General features: G+C 39.9%; 2 protein-coding genes and 1 pseudogene across 9 annotated transcripts in view; 1 reads left to right on the top strand and 2 right to left on the bottom strand.

The window, feature by feature from the left end:
- The window catches only part of LOC148834022 (butyrophilin subfamily 1 member A1-like), a 46,790-nt gene extending 42,653 nt beyond the window's left edge, over positions 1-4,137 (top strand). The window contains exons 5-6 of the mRNA XM_088916261.1: positions 964-1,242; positions 3,656-4,137. Coding sequence (XP_088772387.1) covers positions 964-1,242; positions 3,656-3,798 — 422 coding nt within the window. The 3' untranslated portion in view covers positions 3,799-4,137. The remainder of the gene's footprint in view (positions 1-963; positions 1,243-3,655) is intronic.
- Positions 1-20,249, bottom strand: part of LOC148834015 (butyrophilin subfamily 1 member A1-like) — a 318,969-nt gene that overhangs the window by 85,962 nt on the left and 212,758 nt on the right. For 2 of the 7 annotated variants that reach the window (XM_088916233.1, XM_088916242.1), the window contains one exon: positions 18,054-18,080. The exons of the other annotated variants lie outside the window; for them this stretch is intronic. In XM_088916233.1, coding sequence (XP_088772359.1) covers positions 18,054-18,080 — 27 coding nt within the window. The remainder of the gene's footprint in view (positions 1-18,053; positions 18,081-20,249) is intronic. 7 annotated transcript variants of the gene reach the window in all.
- On the bottom strand, positions 15,235-16,261 carry LOC148834021 (E3 ubiquitin-protein ligase TRIM39 pseudogene; annotated as a pseudogene). Its single transcript, XR_016091058.1, has one exon. The product of XR_016091058.1 is annotated as an E3 ubiquitin-protein ligase TRIM39 pseudogene (transcript).

Raw genomic sequence — 20,249 nt, 5'->3', positions numbered from 1 at the left:
GTCTATAGAGTAAGAGAACTGGTCTTGATGTAGCCGGTCTAGTCCTGAATTCAGCAATTCAGCACAAACAGTAAGGGCATACTGGGTAGTCACAGCAGACTGTAGAAAGAGCTGGTATTATTGAGACTTTACACCTCTGGCCTCTCAAAACCAATCACTGTGTGTGGCTTATTGAACAATGACATGGGTTTGTATGGGCAGGTTACTGACTCATACCTTGCATTTTCCAATAAAATTTCCTGTATAGGAGTTTGATTGAATGTCTGAAAAGTCTGAAACCGTTTTCTTTCTCTTTTAGAGTTTCAGGTTGTTGCTCCAACTGATCATGTTGTTGCTGTAGCTGGCGAAGATGCTGTTCTGCCCTGTTACCTCCTTCCTGAAATCAGTGCTGAGGATCTACAGATCATGTGGGTTAAAGACAATTACCTTGCCCCTGTGTGTTTGTTTGAATTTGGCTGGTATAACTCTGAAGAACAAGACCTGTCCTACAGAGGCAGGACCGAGCTTTTCCTAGACGAGCTCCTATTCGGCAATGTGTCTCTAAAGCTGAGAGGAGTGCGCGGCTCTGATCATGGACGGTACAGATGCATGGTACAGTCTGAACGGTGGGATGATGATGCTGTTATTGACCTGGCAGTGAGAGGTGAGTGTGACAGACTGATATCCTCTCCAGGGTGTTGTACCCTGTGCTTCCTGGTTGCTATAGCCCTATTAGACAAAGTGTATTTTCTGATCATTGAGGAACCTTTAGTTTCTCATTGTTTATTTACTGTATTTTCCTCACTAAACCTTCTTAAAATGTACTATTTGATGAACGGTGTTATACATTAAACATATAAATTGGCTTATTGGTCTTTGATTATACTATGTTTATTGAGAACCAGCAGAGTGCTGTCAAAGATGTTTCTAGTTGCCCTCCATCATACTTCTCACTCTCAGAAATCTCTTGTGTTGAACCCGCAGCCCTGGGCTCCCAGCCCTCAGTGTCTCTCCACTCCCCTGGAGGAGATCAGGCCCAGCTGCTGTGCAGATCAGAGGGCTGGTTCCCTCAACCTGCAGTGATCTGGACAGACAGGGATGGAAACGAGGTGCCATCACAGCCCCCCACAGTGGACACGGACAGTCAGGGGCTCCTCAGTGTCAGCAGCTACATCCCAGTCAAAGAGGAGTCCAACATCTTCTCCTGCCTGGTGAGAAGCACACAGCCAGAGGCAGACTGGGAATCTCAGCTGCACATACCCAGTGAGTACAGAGCTTACCTTAATCATTACAGTAAGTAGACTATTAAATATATCAAATGATTTTGTAAAAGTCTAAAACAAACTTCACAGACATATTATTGAAGCAAACAATTGAGAATGAATTCCCCTTATAATAAAAACATTTATATGTAATGGTGCTGTTGTCATTAAGTCTAAATGATGAAACCTTTATGGGATTTATTGTTATAAAAACATTACAAAGAATATATTCATTTCTATGATGTAACTCTTTAGTTCCATGAGATTTTCTTTTACCATGTTGTTGCAGTAAAGCAGGAGTCACTCTTTCAGTCAAAGGCTTGCTTTGCACATGTTACGTTCCACATCCCTCCTCTAGAGGGCGCTCCTACCCCTTTCGGTTATGATTAATTTCTATTATTTCCTGGTGCGTCCTGTTTGCTTTTTGGTTAAAAGCCCAGCGTCTCTGCAGTTCTGGGCTCAGTATTGGAAGATGGACGCCACAAGGCTTGCTTATTTTCCAGGTTCTACGAAGGCAGGCCTTTTTCCCGGTGTCCTGACCGCCTGGGTTCGGGATGCAGACCCGTTATGTTTTTAGTTCCTGTTCCTGTTCCTGTGCCGGTTCCGACCCGGTTCCCCCTTTTAACCATTTGTCTTGGATGGATCTCCCGGCTCTTGGATTATAGACTGCGCCCTGACTTCTCTTTTGGATTTCTTTGGACTTGATTGCTACCTCATTTCCCCTACGGTCACCTCCCCCTGTCTGTCCACCCATCCTAACCTTGTCTTTTACGGATTATCCCGTCCGCATAGGGTCTTCACTAACGCACTCCACGGGAGTCAGAACCGGCTCTCGTGACAGCACACAGGAGAGTCTCAAGGGAAATTCTGAGATTCTTGAGCTCTCTCTGCCTGTTTATTTTGGTTCACATACAATTTCAATATGTTCCGTATTTTCTCTGGTAACACCTACTGATGATTATCTTTCTCATATAATTCTTGACATAAATTCTAAAAGATCAAACTTTACCTATCAGTCCATTCAGAGAGATCCCCTCTCTACGATATAGAGATTTTGTCTTGTGTATACCAGCAATATAGAAAATAAACAATATTTAGTTTTGAATACAGTTTAGGAAAAACAAATCTCTATAAAATACCTCCAGAATTCTCCCTCACGTGTCACTGACATTCTAGTTGTGATTTATTTGCTGCTACATTTTCTTACCCATTTTACCCATATTATTCTCACTTTAAACAAGTGTTACTTTACCTTTATTATTGCATGCCAGTAAGATTCCAGTATTCCATAAACTAGATTTCAACAAGACAGCTTCTCTACTGAACTGAACTGAACTGTGTTCATTACAGAAGACCCATCAAGTCTAGTAGGAGACCTTTCTCAGTCATTTGAAGAGCACTGTGACTATTTAAATCTCCAGGTGTCATGACTGGATCTTTACCTCTCAACAGCAGAGCTCTGTACTTCAGTCTGGCTCCATTGTGACATCATCACGTCAACTGGAGTGATTCAGCATCTGGGCTCAACCAGTCTCCCTGACTGAGACACTTCAACTGGCGCCAGTCCTATGGCTCCCTGTCTAGACAGAGTTTTCTGCTCCACACTGTAGTCTTTTGTGCTGGTGGCTCACTTGGCTCACACAGGTTTCCCTGCTGTGCTCGGAAGCTTCTGATAACTAAACTGCATGTTTATCCATCAAATCTGTCTTGCAGGCAGATGTAGTCAAACACAGAGTTGGTCAAAGGACTCTTTAATGACCTTTGACCAGTCTGACAGTGGTCAGTGATAAGGAAGACTTGACAACTGTCTGTGTGGGTTGGACACCTGTGTAATATGAATGTCATTTTATAAGAAGGACACCTGTGCAATATTGTCAATTATAATATTATTCTGTTTTTTAATCATTTAAAATGTACTGTATATGCATTGGTTGTGATTTGTCAGATTGTGATGTTATTTGTAAGTTGTGAATTATTTTACAAGACAATGACACAGGCTTCCTGGTTGACATGTCTACAGAGACTTGAGACCTGACACACATGGACCCTAACAGAATAATACTACCCAGTACAGAGTGATACCACAACCATACAAATAAAGAGAGTCATACCAGTATGACAGTACGAATAGAGGAGCAGTGGAGTATCACTCACACCCATACAAAAAGTACAATACTACTCTGGGCAGTAGAAACATGAAAAAGTGAGTGATTCTAAAACGATATTTCCCAGAAGAGTATGATATTGCAGGGTGTCTATTTCGGGTTGAATCAGTGTACAGCTAAACATCAATTCTACAGTATATGTACATTATATGAGAAATTGAACAAAAATCTTCCTTCACATTGACAGTAACAAACCCTACTAGTTGTGTGTCAGTGTCTGTGTGATAATATCCCTGTCCTGTTTTCCAGGAGACTATTTCCCTGCTCCCTCTGGATGGATGGTGACTCTCTTCCTAACAGCAGCTGTTACTGTAGCAGCATCAGTACTTCTGGTGATCCAGTGGAGAAGAATGGACAGTATGTGCTCATTATATATAGACATGTGTGTCTGAATGTCTGTGTCAGGAAGGATTTAAAATTCCTCTGTGTATGAGCAGATCAGGACATTCTTATTGATAACAACTGAGAATTTACAATGCAGCCAGTAGGAACTAAAAAACTAAAACTTTTAGCTCAAGAGCCAGAGCATCTTCCGCTACCTGGTCTTGATAGAGACCTACCCTCTATCAAGAAGTTTTATTTAATCTCTGACCCAGGGAAAAGTGTGGTGAGGACGGTTGAGGAGAGAATGCAGGCTCGCGCTGTGTCCGTTATTCTTGATTCTTTTTTTCTTTTTCTGGTTTGGTCGGATACTTTTTGTTTTTGTTTTATCAATAAAGTTTGATAATCGACCAGTGAAATCTCTGTTGTCCTTTACATAAATGCCTGAAACATTTTACCGAACCCAGGATTTTACAGCATTTTTTCTTTAAAATACCAATAACAGCAACATACAGTTTACATAATATGTTATGTTCCAAAATTAATATCGTTTATTACCTTTATGACCTTTGTTATGCTCTTCGTTAATGTCTAAGCCAGAACACATCATTATATCTAATTTTATATTTCTTTAAAAAAAAAATTATATCCTGTAAAGCGCTTTGAGGAGCCACCTTTAAAGGCGCTATATACAATAAAGTTCATTATTATTACTATTGTTAATTTGCTGAGGTGAACATTATTATAAAAAGAATAGGAGCATACTGTAACGCGTGTGAAGGCCATAAACGATATTAATTTTGGAACATAGCCATACAGTATATGGCTGGTCTCGGTACTTTAAAGAAAACACACACACCAGTATTCCATTTCTCCCTAAACATTTTAAGCATCGAAGTCTTTAACTAACGTGATACCGGAGTCAACAAGCATACTTTTAGAATTTGATTAAAAGGGAATATAATATGGAATCGCGTATCTAAAGAATTTAATAACAATATAATTATATTCATGTACCGCAACACAAGAATAGTACACGCTGTACATTGTCGATAATGTGCTTTTTCAGCACTCTGCATGTGACCGTGCTGGTGGCGCTGTGGGTTAGGTTCCTGACTCCTATGTCACATGGGCTGTGATCGAATCCCACTGGAACTATGAGTCTTTTTTTAACAAACATTTTTTTAACAAACATTTCTTTGAAAAAATGAAACGTTTCCCTTGGTCAGATTAAATAAAACCTCACTCGCACCAAACAAATTTATATTTCTAAATATCACAACATGATCGGATTTAAGTCTTTTTAATAACAATGAATAGTCACCTATGCGTTACAAAATAAACATTTATATTGATTTGAATCGTGTTTTGATTTAAATCGTAAACGCGTGTTTAAATATATGTGTTTAAAGGCGATATACTGTATAAAAGCGCTGATTCTTATGGAGTGTGTTCCGCCGGGGATTCAAAAAATTTATTTTTTTTAATCGCGTATCTAAGGAAAATAGCAGTATAACTTTGTTCATGCACATCATTATACAGTATCTCATTTTGTATTTCTATTTAAAAAATCGTTTGCCCAGCCACTATTGTTGTTATTGTTTTTATCCTGTAAAGCGCTTTGAGGAGCACAGCTTTCTCACCACTTAGATTACTTTTTGACACCATCCTTACACAAAGCAGAAACTGATTGTATTTTCCGATGACATACTGTACAAGTGCAAAGATTACAGATTTTAATCGTCTTTTTTCTGAACCAGGGAAAATCTGATCATGTTTCTCTATAACAATAATAAAAAACTTTATTTTACATATCACCTTTAAAAGTGGCATCTCACAACAATACAGTAGATGTAAACCACAGATTACAAAGTAAATACCCAGACCAACGCAAACGCGTTTTTAATAAAATGCTTTCATTCATTCAACAGAGAGAGAGCGTAAAACCTGGGTGTAACAGCTGTTCCTTTTTCTGATCACTCGCTCTCTGAGATACATGGGAATCCAGGCTTTTTTATCAACGCTTTCTTTTCCCTATACCAGATCTTATGGAACCACTTCAGAAGGGTGTCAGCCAGTCAGATTCCAGGAATCGGTACTTTAAAGGAAAAATACACACCGGTATTCCATTTATTCCTAAACATTTTAAGCATCGAAGTATTTAACTAACATGTGAAATAGCGTGTGAAAAAGTGGTAGTTTTAAGCTTTTCTGCTAATATAATATGGAATCGCGAATCTAAAGAATTTAATAATGTTATGATTATATTCGTGTACTGCGACAGGGCTGTGTAGGGCTGTTTCGCCTCTCTCTTCATGCGACTGTACCAGGTTTAAGAAGTAAAAACCTTACAGCGTACACAGATTTCTAAACTGATCAGGATCGTTATCTTTGTCTTATGCATAATAATGTTCACCACTCTCTCCAGCAAATGAATAATAAACTTTATTTTATATAGCGTTTTAAACGAATAAGTAATTAGATTGCTCATAAACCTAATCACTTGCTTTTTCTTTTTATTTAGGCTCAGATTTCAACTATAGATCGTATTATTAATAACCATAATAACAACCAACCAACAAAAACAACCATATAAACATAATACCAACCAAAAACATAGATAACAACCACAATACAAAATCAAATATATCAAACCATTATACTCTCGCACATTCCTCCAATTATCATAAGCCCGCCCCTTATGCAAAACCAAACCCTCCTCCCATCCCAGTTTATCCTGTTTATCATAAACAAAATCCACCTCAATTTTCAACATAAAGCATTACACAAAATCAATACCTCAACACTCCATACTCAACAACGATAATTCACAAGCAGCCAGAACATGTAACTCCACATTCCAAAACAGACCTCATTTCCATAGCCCCGCCCCTTATGCAAAACCAACATCCCTCCCCTGTTCTCTCTCTCCCCTGGCGTTTGTAATCGTTTTTATTTTCAAATAAATTTTAGCAAAGTAATGTATTTTAAAAAGATTTTTATATTTATGTCTTTATTTAGTGGTTTCATTAGTGACAAAGGCTAAACTTTCTTGGAAAAATGTCTTTTATGTAAACCATGTTTGCTATTAATTTATTCAGGGCTAGAATATGTTCATTGTCTTCTAATGAAAGAAGGGTTCCTTTCGCCTTGGTCGGGTTGACATTAGAAGCTTGCCACGCCTGGACTGTTACACCAAAGCATTAGCATGTTAAAGCGATTTCATTGAGGAGCCTAGCTTTCTTAACTAGTACTGTACTTACTGGGTTTTTTTGGGGGGGGAGGTGTCTTTCGTTGGAAATCTCGCCCCCTTCTCCTTTGAAAATACCTGTGAAACCGGTTTAATTCGTCACAGCCAGCACTCCTGCAGAGAGGGGGGTTGTACTTGCAGTGTATACAGTACACGCGTTATGCTCTTCGTTAATGTCTAAGCCGGACACATCATTATATCTCATTTTGTATTTCTTAAAAAAAAAATTGTTTGCCCAGCCTAACAGTATTGTTGTTATTGTTTTTAACCTGTAAAGCGCTTTGAGGAGCCAGCTTTAAAGGCACCGTATACAATAAAGTTCATTATTATTATTCATTGTTATTAAAATGACTTAAATTCGAACATGTTGTGATATTTAGAAATATAAATTTGTTTGGTGCGAGTGAGGTTTTTTTCCCCCAACAACTTTCCAGAGGAGCTATAAATATTTTAAATAAATACACACAGTATTGCTCATAAGGTCTGCTATTTGAGGTCCAGTTATTTAGATGCATACATCTTATTTTATCTCAGCTTTTCAGCTGAGATACACAGATCATACATAAACAATGCAGTAAAAAAATGTCTCATCAAGTATTTAATCATTAGGTATAACAGTTTCCCTTTAGGCCTCTGAAAACACCACCTTCTACCTTGTGAATACCAGTACCTCCTAATTGTCTAAAGGCTTTATTTAAAATTTAAAAAAAAAAACTGATGTGCTGAAACAGTACAATTAAACACGCTCTGCAGAAAAGGGGATGGTTGTTAGGTCAGCTTCAGTTTAACACGTACAGTATACATTTGATTTCATTAAAATTATGAGGTACCCTGTATCTGCAGGACTCAGGAGGCTCTCAGTCATGTCACTTTGCAGTTGATGTCTCCTAGAGGTTCCTAGATTCTTATTGTAAATAAAAGGAACAGCATACAGTGGGACTTTTTCAGAAACGGGGAACAAATTTCAACATCCGACTGCACCGAGCACACAAATATTGGTTCTAGGCTCCTGAATCACTTTTGGTCCCTGGACCATTGCTTTTAACCATTTTCACAAGGTTTTTACTGTAAAGCACTTTCACAGCTCGACATAAATGGACCTTCTGGGGCACAGGCTTTAAAGGAGCTTTTTTTAAAAAAACAGACTTTGCATTTCCTGTTATAAGCTATTCTTTTAGCATATGACAAGCATGCCCTTATTATGGCGATATCCTCCTAAACATTGGAGAAATAACTCTAGAAGTTCAATTAAAACAGAAATGCTTCAAATCACTTGGGATACAACAAAAAAGTGGTGTATTATAAAGTGTGTTAAAAATGTAGCTAGTTTGTTTTCATACCTTTGATTATAATAAAACCTCACTATTTAACACCAACAGGTGTTTTCTTGAAGTCTGCTAGCTTCAAAGTTTATGGTTTGGCTTTTGTGTATAATGATAGTGAACTGCATTGGAAATGTAGGAAAGTAAGCATTAATAAGCAGGAAAATTAAACCAAGTAACACCTAAAGTACTGGACTATATTGCAGATAAACTACTGATCTACCTTTAAAGCCTGTACAACCTGCAGAACTCCAGCTTTAATTGATTGGACTCAACAGCCTAAGTTTTAAGGTTATCCTTACAATTGTGGAAAAGCATGGGCGTAATGTTGCAGCCTTCACTGTTGTTTTAGAAGTTGTTTTTTCCAGCTGTACATGAACATTTCTGTCTTGAGTCTTTCTTAACAATATGGTGTAAACAGTGTCTGGTTTCTACTGTGATCATTATTTCATTACTGAAGTAGCCTTTTGATATTTGCACAGTAATTTTTGTTGTTATGGCTGTTTTCATATTCGTAGTTTTCTTCTGTTAAAACTTAAAATCTCTCGCATTAAATTGGCTACAAATGCAAGAATTCAACCAGATATTCTTACTTGTAAAATGTCTACTGTTGCATTGCAGTTAGTTAATGTAGTTAGTCCATAGTCAGCAATCTAAACTTTATTGTTAAGCTTTAATGATTGATGTTGTACCAGTAACCTTTAGAAATACTATAGTACTTCACAAATTCTTTGTGTGTTTGGAAATCTTTTGAGTAAAAGCCTTATAAAAATAGGTGTAGTTTTTACAGTACATCACAAAGAAATAGGATGGTATAATTCTTATAATTGCTTAGTGATTGTATTTGGAAGATTATGGACTAAACAGACTTCAGGGATGCCAGTGGATCATTGTGCTATTTGGAATTATTCCAAAAATCAAGTGACCTCTTTGCTGTAGTATTTTTAGTATTATTTATTTAGTATTAATAAAGAATAGATTTATTAAAGTCATGCGATGTGTAAGTGGGATATGTAAAATAATGTAAAATAAAGTTTTTTATTATTGTTATAGAGAAACATGATCAGATTTTCCCTGGTTCAGAAAAAGGACGATTAAAATCTGTAATCTTTCCACTTGTATGTCATCGGACATTAACAAGTACAACCCCCTCTCTGCCGGAGTGCTGGCTGTGACCAATTAAACCGGTTTCACAGGTATTTTCAAAGTAGGAAGTACAGTGTTAACTAGTAGCTGGGCTCCTCAATGGAATCGCTTTAGCATGCTAATGCGTTGGTGTAACAGTCCGGGCGTGGCAAGCTTCCAATGTCAACTCGACTCGATTGGAAGACAATGAACGTATTTTAGCCCTAAATGAATTAATGGCAAACATGGTTTACATAAAAGACATTTTTCCAAGAAAGTTTATAATAATACGATCTATAGTTGAAATCTGAGCCTAAATATAAAGAAAAGGCATTTTCAGAGAGCAATCACGCTGTGTTTATGTAGAAAAAGCAATTAGGTTTATGAGCAACCTAATTACTTATTCGTTTAAAACGCTAAAATAAAGTTTATTATTAATTTGCTGGACAGAGCGGTGAACATTATTTTGGACAAGACAAAGATAACGATCCTGATCAGTTTAGAAATCTGTGTACGCTGTAAGGTTTTTACTTCTTAAACTTTTAAAATACACGTTTAGAATAGAAATAAATCATCTTCCTGGTACAGTATGTACAGTATAGCAAACCAGCGTGTCTTTTTTCTCCAATCAGAGGGGTTAGACGCTCGGTTAAAAGCAAAGGAGATTGTCTGTTATAGTGGACATAAAAACAAGAGTTCGCTGGCATTATATCCTAGAAGACACAGATCGGCGCCAGACCAGGAGAATGCCTGATGAACTAGGGATTGGACAGTTTCCAAGTGCTTGTACAATCGATGGAAATGTTCAAATAAATGTGCAAAAGAAATAAACAAAATAATCATTTATTTCTTTATCATATTGGCTAGCTAATGTCCTCTCTTTGCTAGTTAGTGGCTGTGTTTCTGCGTTGGGTAGCAACGGGTGACTGTTCTCAGGCGGAAGATGTAAACAGCTTAATTTTCGTGTTAAATAATTTTTTTTAATTAAAATTCATTCCATACAGCAATCGCATATTTGGGTACCGTTTCATAAAACTTTCATGCTTAAAATGTTTAGGGAGAAATGGAAGACTGGTGTGTATTTTTTCTTTAAACTACCAAGACCAGCCATACACAGTACAGTTTACATACATACAGTAATGTTTATGTTCCTAAATTAATATCGTTTATGACCTTCAGATGCGTTATGCTCCTCTTCTTATGCTCCTCTTCTTTTTATGCTCAGCTACTAAAAAAATTCCCTTTAGTGGTAAAATTCCATATAAATATTCAAAACTAAGCGGATTAAAATGTGCACAGTGAAGAGATTAAATGATTAAATCTTTTCACTACCAACCAATGCACCACGAGTGCCCCTGTCGGTCATTTTGGCCAGCCAATCACTTACCTTGTGGGCTTGTGGGTAGGTTACTGTACCGCGGGTTTGTACCGCACATTTTGAATGGCTGCATCTGTATAGTCCTCTGAAAACAGTGGGCCTGTCCGTTAACTTAGAACAGTAGCAATAACTCTAGATATTACTATTACTATAACAGTGCTACTGTTGCTACTGTTTCTGTTGCTAGTGCAGCTGACTGGATTAGTGATAGTTCTCATGTACTGTAGTAACTACTGCCAGTTCTATTCAAGCTGATATAACCTTTACCGCTACCTTTCCTATTTTTACATCTACTGTTTTCTGATACACTAGTATGAAGAGCTTTCTTCTGATATTGATTATACTGTTACTATTAGTGCTAATATTTCTGATAATTCAATGTTTTCTAGTACCAGTGAGGTGAAGGTGTCCCTGGGAGCTTTACAGCTGGTAAAGACACCAGAGTACCAGGGCTCTGCGAAAAGGATCATCACACATGAGAACTACACTCAGTTTACAAAGGGCTTTGACATCGGCCTGGTGGAGCTGGAGGACAAGGTGTCTTTCAGTCAGAGGATCAGTCCTGTGAATCTGCCCTCACGCTCTGAAAACATCAGTCCAGGCTTGCAGTGCTGGGCTACAGGCTGGGGGGATATTAGAGAAAACGGTAGGAGACTGCCCTCTGTGTCTCAGTCATGGTTCTGTGGGTAGAATAGAGGGAGGAGAGAAACAGGGAAAATGTCTTTACAGTGAGTTACAGACTATAGTTCACTGGGGGAAATATCTGTCTGTTACTGAACAATATAGATAGATAGATACTTTATTGATCCCGTGAGGGAAATTGCAGTGCAACAGCAGCTTAACACACACAACACAGCCACAATGTAACGAATTATATAATAATAGTACAATACATACAATACAGTACAAGAGTTACTCACAGTCCGGACGCACAAGAACAAACTAGAACAGAACAGTACACAGAAAATCGTATCACACTCATATCACACATATGAATATAAATATAGATATAACTGTAGATATAAATATAAATGTATTGCACAGGTCCTGGCATATATTGCACAGAAAGTGGTTGTAAACGGGAAAAAGAAAAAGAAAAAGAAGAAGAAGAGAACAGATGTAGCAGTAGATGTGTAGATGCGTTTAATCCAGATACAGGTCACTGTCGATGTTGCCTCTGCCAAGACGCAAGGTGGATGCGTTGTACAGTCTTATGGCAGACGGGAAGAATGACCTCCTGTAGCGCTCCCTGTCGCACCGTGGATGAATCAGTCTATTGCTGAACGTGCTCTTCATTCCTGCAAGCCTGTCATAGAGGGGATGGGAGAAGTTGTCCATGATGGCCTCTAGTTTGGACATCATTCTCCTCTCAGCCACTACCTCCAAGGAGTCCAGGTCAGACCCAATGACAGAGCTTGCTCTCCTGATGAGCTTGTTCAGCCTTTTGGAATCTACTGCTCTAATCCCCGAGCCCCAGCACACCACTGCGTAGAAAATGGCACTCGCTACCACCGACTGATAGAACATGTGTAGCATCTGTGTAGCAACATGTGTAGCATCAATATCTGTGACTCAATAAAGCTCCAAGTATTCAAACTCCTAATCTACAGTAATTACTGATCTCTAGTTTATTTCAGTCTTTCAACTGGAGGTTCAGAAATGCAGAAGAGACTCTGAAGAAGTTTTTAAATGACATTTGAAAATAAACTTCTATATCATCAAGATTATACTGCCAGAATTTTAGATAATAATACAGATTTGGCCCATGACTCTACACCTGTTTTGTGAGTCACTGGAAAATCTGATGTGGACATGACTTAAACTCTTCAAAATGCAGAATTAGAGATTAAATTTGTCCCTGACTGATCACGTCAAATATTGTGACCATTTACAGTATTGCTGCACTGATCACTGCTGGGTTTTTTTTTGTTAAAGTGCAGTAAGAAGCTACTATTGTTTAGGTAGTCAAACAGAATATGTAAATTGATTGAGCCTTTTCTGAATTTCCAAACTATTAAACCGAGTTCAGGGTGGCGCAGTGGCACAGTGTTCAGTGTTGTTGCTGCCAGAGCTGTTGTTGGGCCTGTGTGTCCGTCTGTCTTGACCTGGACTGGCGTCCTGCCCAGAGGGTGCCCTGCCTGGTGTCACGTATGTCCGAAAGGACGGACCGTGGAATGGCAGGAGAGTGATAAAGACCCTAGGCGTAGCGGCGAGACGGGGGTTAGCCCAGGCTCAGCTGTTCAAGAGTAGCTGTGTAGAAACCTGTGCCCTCAGGCCAAGGACAGGAGTGACCTGGTGCTAGGCGGGTCTCAGGGCAACTGAAGCAGGAAGCAGAGCAGAAGCAGGAAATAAATAGGCTACACAACAAGACACACCAGAAAGACATGAATAATCTAGTCTTAAACTGTGAAAACTGTGGAGATAGAAAACTATGAGGGATCACAGTTTGAAATATCCTAAATCCTCAAAGACACTGAAAAAGTCAATCCAACATGAACCAGAGGACACAAGTGGTACAGTACAGTATATTTGTACAGTATACACCACACTGCCGTGTGCGCGACTGTTTCAGTGTATCTGTGTGTCTGACTTCCTGTGATTGGCACGTGTGTACATAAAACTACAGTATAGCAGGGTTTCCTGTCTCCTTTTACAGATGGACAATAACATACCAGATTCACACTCACCTTTGTCTATACATACATTGTCATTGATCTCTGCAGTACTAAACACATTATACTGAATTAAACCTACAAGGTTAAGAAATATATAATGTTTCTTGTCTTCTTACACAGCTCGACAATAACAAAGCAGATTTACACTCACCTGATTTTATACAAATGGGGTGTTTACAGTGTTAATTACAGTCCAGATTCAGAGCGAATTTTTACACACTGATATTTTACACAGAAGACTGACACAGCTTTGTGTTGTGAATCTCTTTCTCTCGTGGTTTTATTGAATTTTTATTGAATCCCAGGCAGTGCACTGGGATAGGGGGAAGCTGTTCACGAGCCAATAGCATTTAAACACCCACACTGCTGCAACTTATTTTTATTTTTTTTATTTATGCCTAACAAAAGAACAAAACTTACAATACAAACAAGAGTACATACAACAATTCAAAACAAAAATATTGTCAGGGGTACATATTACTACATAAATTCAAGTTAAGAGAAAAGATTAAACAAATTAAATAAAAATAATGTCCGCACTGCTTTCATATTTTTGCATTTCGAAATAGTCTGCAAATACCCCCTTACTTCCATTTTAAAATAAACACAGGGTACTTCCCAGACCACTTCATTTTATGTATGTGAATGTGATAACGTGCCAGTATAATTATTACATTTATTACAAATGAAATTTTAATATTGTTTTCAATGGGGCTGAAACTTAACATAACATCTTCTTCATCAAAACAAATATCAATATTGTTCTCTTTTTAAATATAATTCTGCAACTTAGTCCAGAACATTTTTACCCTAGGACATAACCAAAACAAATACTGAATAGTTTCAGGGCTATTGTCACAAAAAAAACACATTTGTCATCTATATTAATTTTAAATCGTTGGGTAACAAGAGTTTTAACTGGGTACACTGCTGCAGCTAAGTGTTTTACACCCCGGGGTTTGTGCAGCAATAACCCAGAGAGCGATCTTGGGCAGCGCACACACAGCTCCTCATTACAGAGCTCCTGCAGCCTTTCTTCAGTGTCAGCCAGCACTCAGGGAAGAGACTTGTACAACCCTTTCGACAAGGGTGAAACACACACAAGGGCAGTCAAGTGTATGACATTACATGGACAGATCTGAATGACATTTTAGGCTCTTGAAAAATGTAAATAATTAAAGAGCCTATTTATTTTTTGACAAACATTCTTGCGATCGATTGACTGGCAAGCACTCCACGATCGACTGATTGGGCACCCTGGTTTATATAGATTAAACAAGGTTAAACATAACACCAGGAATGCGTTTAACGTCACTTTTTACATGAACAGTTAAGAAGCAGCTCAGCCATCTACTAACTCGCCTGCTCTAGGGAGCGTCTCACAATTACCACACTAACCAGTGCACAAGGGAGTGTGTTAAAACTACCTCTCACGACACAGTCCCTCTGTGGACAGAGAATCGTCCACATGAAATGTCCAAACAGCAGGATGGTTTCTGTCCGTGAAGAAAAAAACTCACCGCTGCCACCAAACAGATGTAAAATCCTGGGTTCGGTTTAGGGATTTGGGCTTTCATACAGTATGTCTGGAGCTGCTCACAGTCGCAGCACTGGTTACAAACTACAACTCACATAAACTGAGCCACTTCCTGTCTGCGTCACAGTCCCTATTCCTCCTGGCTGTGGTGAAGTCAAAGCGTCCATCCGGGTTCTGGCAGCTTCATGGTCACCGGCGCGCAGGACAGACTCACATGGGATTTCTTTTTTAAAAGTTTATTTTCTCAAAATTAGAAAAAAAAAACACAGCAGGGTTTCCAGAGATATTTACAAGTCAGGAGTACAGCAGCCTGGTAGCGAGTTATCTCGCCCTCTCTCGTACATGTTATTTTTCCCCGTTTATTTTTTTTGTATTTAATATAAACAGGACACGACATCATCGTCATCTTCTACAATTACTACTATATTTCTGACCTCACCTCACTGCCCGTCAGTAAACCCGTCTCCCAGTGTAAGCAGTGGACAGAGAGCTGGGAGAGAGTCAGCCTGTGTTCATGAGTCAGTGACGGGTTTAATCTCCACACTGACAGCAGGCAGCAGCTCAAGGTCTTTATACTGATCCCCAGTCCAGAAGACAGGATAGATCTTCTGCCCCTGAGGGAAGACCATGTCAGTGAAAGTGTAGACATGAGCTCTGGACTCCACTGTGTAAAAGGAGACCTTCCTCTCCTCAATATCCACACACACCCCCAGCTTCCTGGGCCGCAGACTGAGGGGGAGACGGGTCACAGGGGCAGTGAGAGCAGAGAAAGGGTGAGACTCAAGACACCAGTAACCCAGCTGGGGAGAGAAGCTGATCCCCCCTTTCCTCTCTGCAGACTCTCTAATCACTCCGATTATCCACAGGTCATTCACCTCCACCTCCCAGTAGTGTCTCCCTGAGGTGAAGGCCTCCCTGCTCACGACACAGTGACAGTAATCAAATCTGTGAGGATTGTCAGAGAGACTATTCCTCTCTCCCCGTCTCACTCTCTTCCCATCCTCAGACAGGCTGAGCCGACAGTGAGCTGTATCAGGGTCCAGAATCACAGCAGCTGGGGAATAAAACACAAACATCACAACAGGCTCCTGCCGATCACAGTCCAACTCAACTCCATCAGACTGTGAAATGTCTTTGTCCCCAAACACACCGAGAGAGAAACACCAGTCAGTTACTAATGACTGCTCTTCCCTTCCAGAGAAACGACATCTTCTTCACTGTTTCACTAGTATTACACATGGGAGTGATCCCCAATATCCTTTATTTTTTTAAACGACATTATTAATAAACACAGGACCTACTGGACTGCAAGAGAAACTACAGCCCGACCACTCTCTTTCAAACACTTCACAACCCACCACAACGACCTGTATACTGTAAGAAACTGGACAGCCTGTCTGTCTGTTAAACCGGTTTATTTCAAATCCCAGTTCAGCAGCTCGTTCATCTTCTCTAAGACCATTTTCCTGACGACGCAGAATAAAAAAGTGCTGAATTCAAAGACTGTATAATGCTAAGCATAAATAAAAAAAATAAAAAAAGACTGAATTTACACAAAAACAATACTGTATAATTACAAAAGCAAAAACTTGCTAAAATCTAAGAAAACCCACCATACTTACAACGAAAATGCCAAGAAATATCCAAAGTATTCAATTTAAAGCAGAAATAACACATCCAGAAAGCCGGAGAGAAAGACGAGAGAAACAGAGGCGCTCATACTGACTTCAGACTGTTTGCGCTCACTGTCCGCCTCTCTGATAGGAGACACCAGCTGTCAATCAGTGAGCTCTGACCACTGAGAGATGGGGGGCGGGGCTTGTACGTGTCCAGAGCAAATGGGGGTTTTAATCAATTCAATTCAAGAAGCTTTATTCGCATGACTAATGAATACTGACTTAATACTCTCCTGATACTAAGTAGGTAAGTATGAACTCTTGATATTTAATACTGAGTAAATACTCCCCTTTGCTTGTCTGCCTGTCAATCTAGTGAAGATGAAAGAGATTCTTATCAGCTCTTATTTTTTTACTCCTGGATAATAGAAAGGCTGTATAAAAGAGCCCATCTAGTGTAAAATATATAAATATAAATAGATTGGACATGGCCTAGAAAAATAGGTATCTACATGTGCTACATTTTGAAAAATCACTTTTGAAGAAATGAAAAGTGTTTTTTGGAGGGGTGGATATTTCTTCCTTGTGTGTGTACTGAGTAAGATATATAGAAATCTGATGTTTCAGACTTGATGTCCAGGTGGTTCCTTGAATTCAGACCTTGAACCAGGCCTGGCTGGGGGTTAAAGAAGTTCAGCTCCCGAAAATGGAATATTAACACAGCCAGAGGAAAGAGGTAAACAGAAGAAGAAAAGGTGATTTTATAATGTTTCTTCCTGCTGACCCATCAGCCTGGTTGACATGTGAAGAGAAGCAGCCATTTCTCAGACAAGAGAGAGGCCTACAGGCCCCAGAGGAGCCCCTGTACCAGAGTCCCACTGCTGCCTCTCACAAGAGGCTGTGTGTCTGTGAAACTGCAGGGGAAGAGTACTGTCATTATACCATTTTATTCCAACCTTTAACAGTGTTTCTCCTTAGGATTTGAATGGCTTGTTATTATGAGACTGGCTCTGCTCCTGATTCCTCCTGATATTCCACAGTTATTCCCAAATCCAGGGTCACTGGCTCTGCCACATTCAGCCTGTAGACCCTCAGTCAGGAGTGAGCAGAGACCAGAGCACATGGCCTTCAGGGAAAATGAGTTTTCTACACTGTCAGTCCCTCCAGGAGAGACTCATACTGGCCATTAGACTGAAACACAGGAAGGAGATAGAAATTCCCACCATGAAACTTTGATTGATCTTCACAGCCCACATGTAGGATTTAACAGAAATATGAAATTGAAATACTGTACATCTCTTTCTGTTTACACACCGGGAATGACCATCTCACACTAAAGAGACCTTCTGGACTCAAGAACACAATAACCCCAGACACTAGGGCTTAAAACAGCTTCTCTATCATCAAGAAGAGACAGACCTACCTGCAGCACTGCACAGCCACTGCCATTCTGAAACACAGAGACACAGACACACACTGGACCACAGAGATACAGACACTGTTAATCACAGTCACACACTGGACCACAGAGATACAGACACTGTTAATCACAGTCACACACTGGAGCACAGAGACACAGACACTGTTAATCACAGTCACAAACTGGAGCACAGAGACACAGACACTTAATCACAGTCACACACTGGAGCACAGAGACGCATACACTGTTAATCACAGTCACACACTGGAGCACAGAGACGCAGACACTGTTAATCACAGTCACACACTGGAGCACAGAGATATAGACACTGTTAATCACAGTCACACACTGGAACACAGAGACACAGACACTGTTAATCACAGTCACACCCTGGGCTCCATAATCGAGACAGAGGTGTCACTACAGTTTTCGTTATGAACCTCAAAGTACCAAAATTCAGGGGGTCAGGGGTAATGAAAATCACTAGAGACCACTAATGCTCTCTTGAACTGGTTTCTTTCAAGAGACTAAAAGTTAAAATTACAAGAACTTCAGACATACAGTATCAGTATAAAAGATCAGGAGCTCAGCTTCATTCACACTGAAACCTCCTTTATTGCTCATGTTCCAAGATTTGAAAAAAAAACATTAGTAATACAGAAGTATTTAAGAATGGACTTCTGTGATGAGTTATTTTTATGATACATTGTTAGTGTTGCCCAGGTCTTCCTGATCCAACAGAATTGCCCTTTAGGGAGCTCCCTGGCCCCAGTTCCCCAGTTTAAATACCCCTCTGTCCTCCACACACACTGACAGGGAGAGAGCTAGAGCCCAGCAGGAGCTGTGACTTTACACACAGTGGACTTACACAGGTCAGGGATGGGGCTGCCTTCACCTGTACAGAAGAAAGGACAGGGTCAGTACTGAGCTGTAGTGTCCTGGGGGACACTGTGTCCAGCACAGACAATACTGGGGTTATACCACAGACAGGTGAACAGGGCAAAGGTCATGTAAAGATATAGTTTATAGTGTGACAGTGTGTGGGTACTCAGGCTGTGTTGTTCGCTAGATTTACATCTAATATCTCTGAAGGAGATCGAGCACCAGTGTGAAAACAGCTCACAACCAGCAGCCCACAGAGACCCAGCAGTGTGAGCCTGGCCAGTAACTGGAGGGGAGACTCCTGGGAGAGCTGAGGCTGCTGCTGGAAGAGGTGTTAGTGGGGCCAGCAGGGGGCACTCACCCTGCAAGCCCCAGTACAGTGAGGAGGACACATGATATTATTCTTAATGTTATTATGTAGGATCACAAGGTCAGAAGTGAAAGTGTTCTTACCATCAGTTGTGTAAATATTGTAATAACAGATTTTGTCATCCATTTATTAAAATGCTCCACTGTGTAGGACTCATGATTTGTACCCATGACATGTAGTCTCCTACAGACTGGGAGCTTTTCATAGTAAAAAGGTTTAGATTTACGTTGGGTGATTTTATAGCTCAGTCAGTCCAGCACAGACATGATTTCACTGGCTGAATGACAACATGATCACTGTGGAAGGAGATGAGGTTTTCCACAGGAATATGATGTGAACCTGCAGTGAATCTCAGTTTACACTGATTCTCATTCTCCTTACTCTTTTATCAGTGCATTTCTCACCAGGAATCAATGCTCATTAATATTAGTGCTCAGTAGCAGTACTGTGTCGGTATCTTCAACAGGAAACAGACCTACCTTCAGCGCTGCACAGCCACTGCCATTCTGAAACACAGAGATACAGACACTGTTAATCCCAGTCACCCACTGGAACACAGAGACACAGTCACTGTTAATCCCAGTCACACACTGGACCACAGAGACACAGACTCTGTTAATCCCAGTCACCCACCGGTAATATAATGTCAGTAAAATCAGTGCCGTCAGTCAGCAGAGTTTCACAGTGTACATACGTGATTTAGGGATAGGAGCTCGCTTTACAGCATCTACAGAGAGAGAGAGAGTAGATCTTTATTGTATTAAAGACCATTATTGCTTCTTACCTGTTATTATAGCAGAGTTTATCCTACAGTCTGCAGTCAGTTCATTTCAGGATCCCCAGTCTCCACTGCAGTGTGGATCAGAGTGTCAGTGAGTGTGAGCAGCAGTGGCTGTAAGACTGGAGTCTCACTCAATAAGACTGAGCAGCACAAGGCAATAAGACAC

The sequence above is a fragment of the Atractosteus spatula genome, chromosome 5 (assembly GCF_055471065.1).
Source record: "Atractosteus spatula isolate fAtrSpa1 chromosome 5, fAtrSpa1.hap1, whole genome shotgun sequence".
Lineage (NCBI taxonomy): Eukaryota > Metazoa > Chordata > Actinopteri > Semionotiformes > Lepisosteidae > Atractosteus > Atractosteus spatula.
The sequence above is the reverse complement of the archived record's forward strand: the minus strand, read 5'-3'. Positions and strand labels throughout refer to the sequence as shown.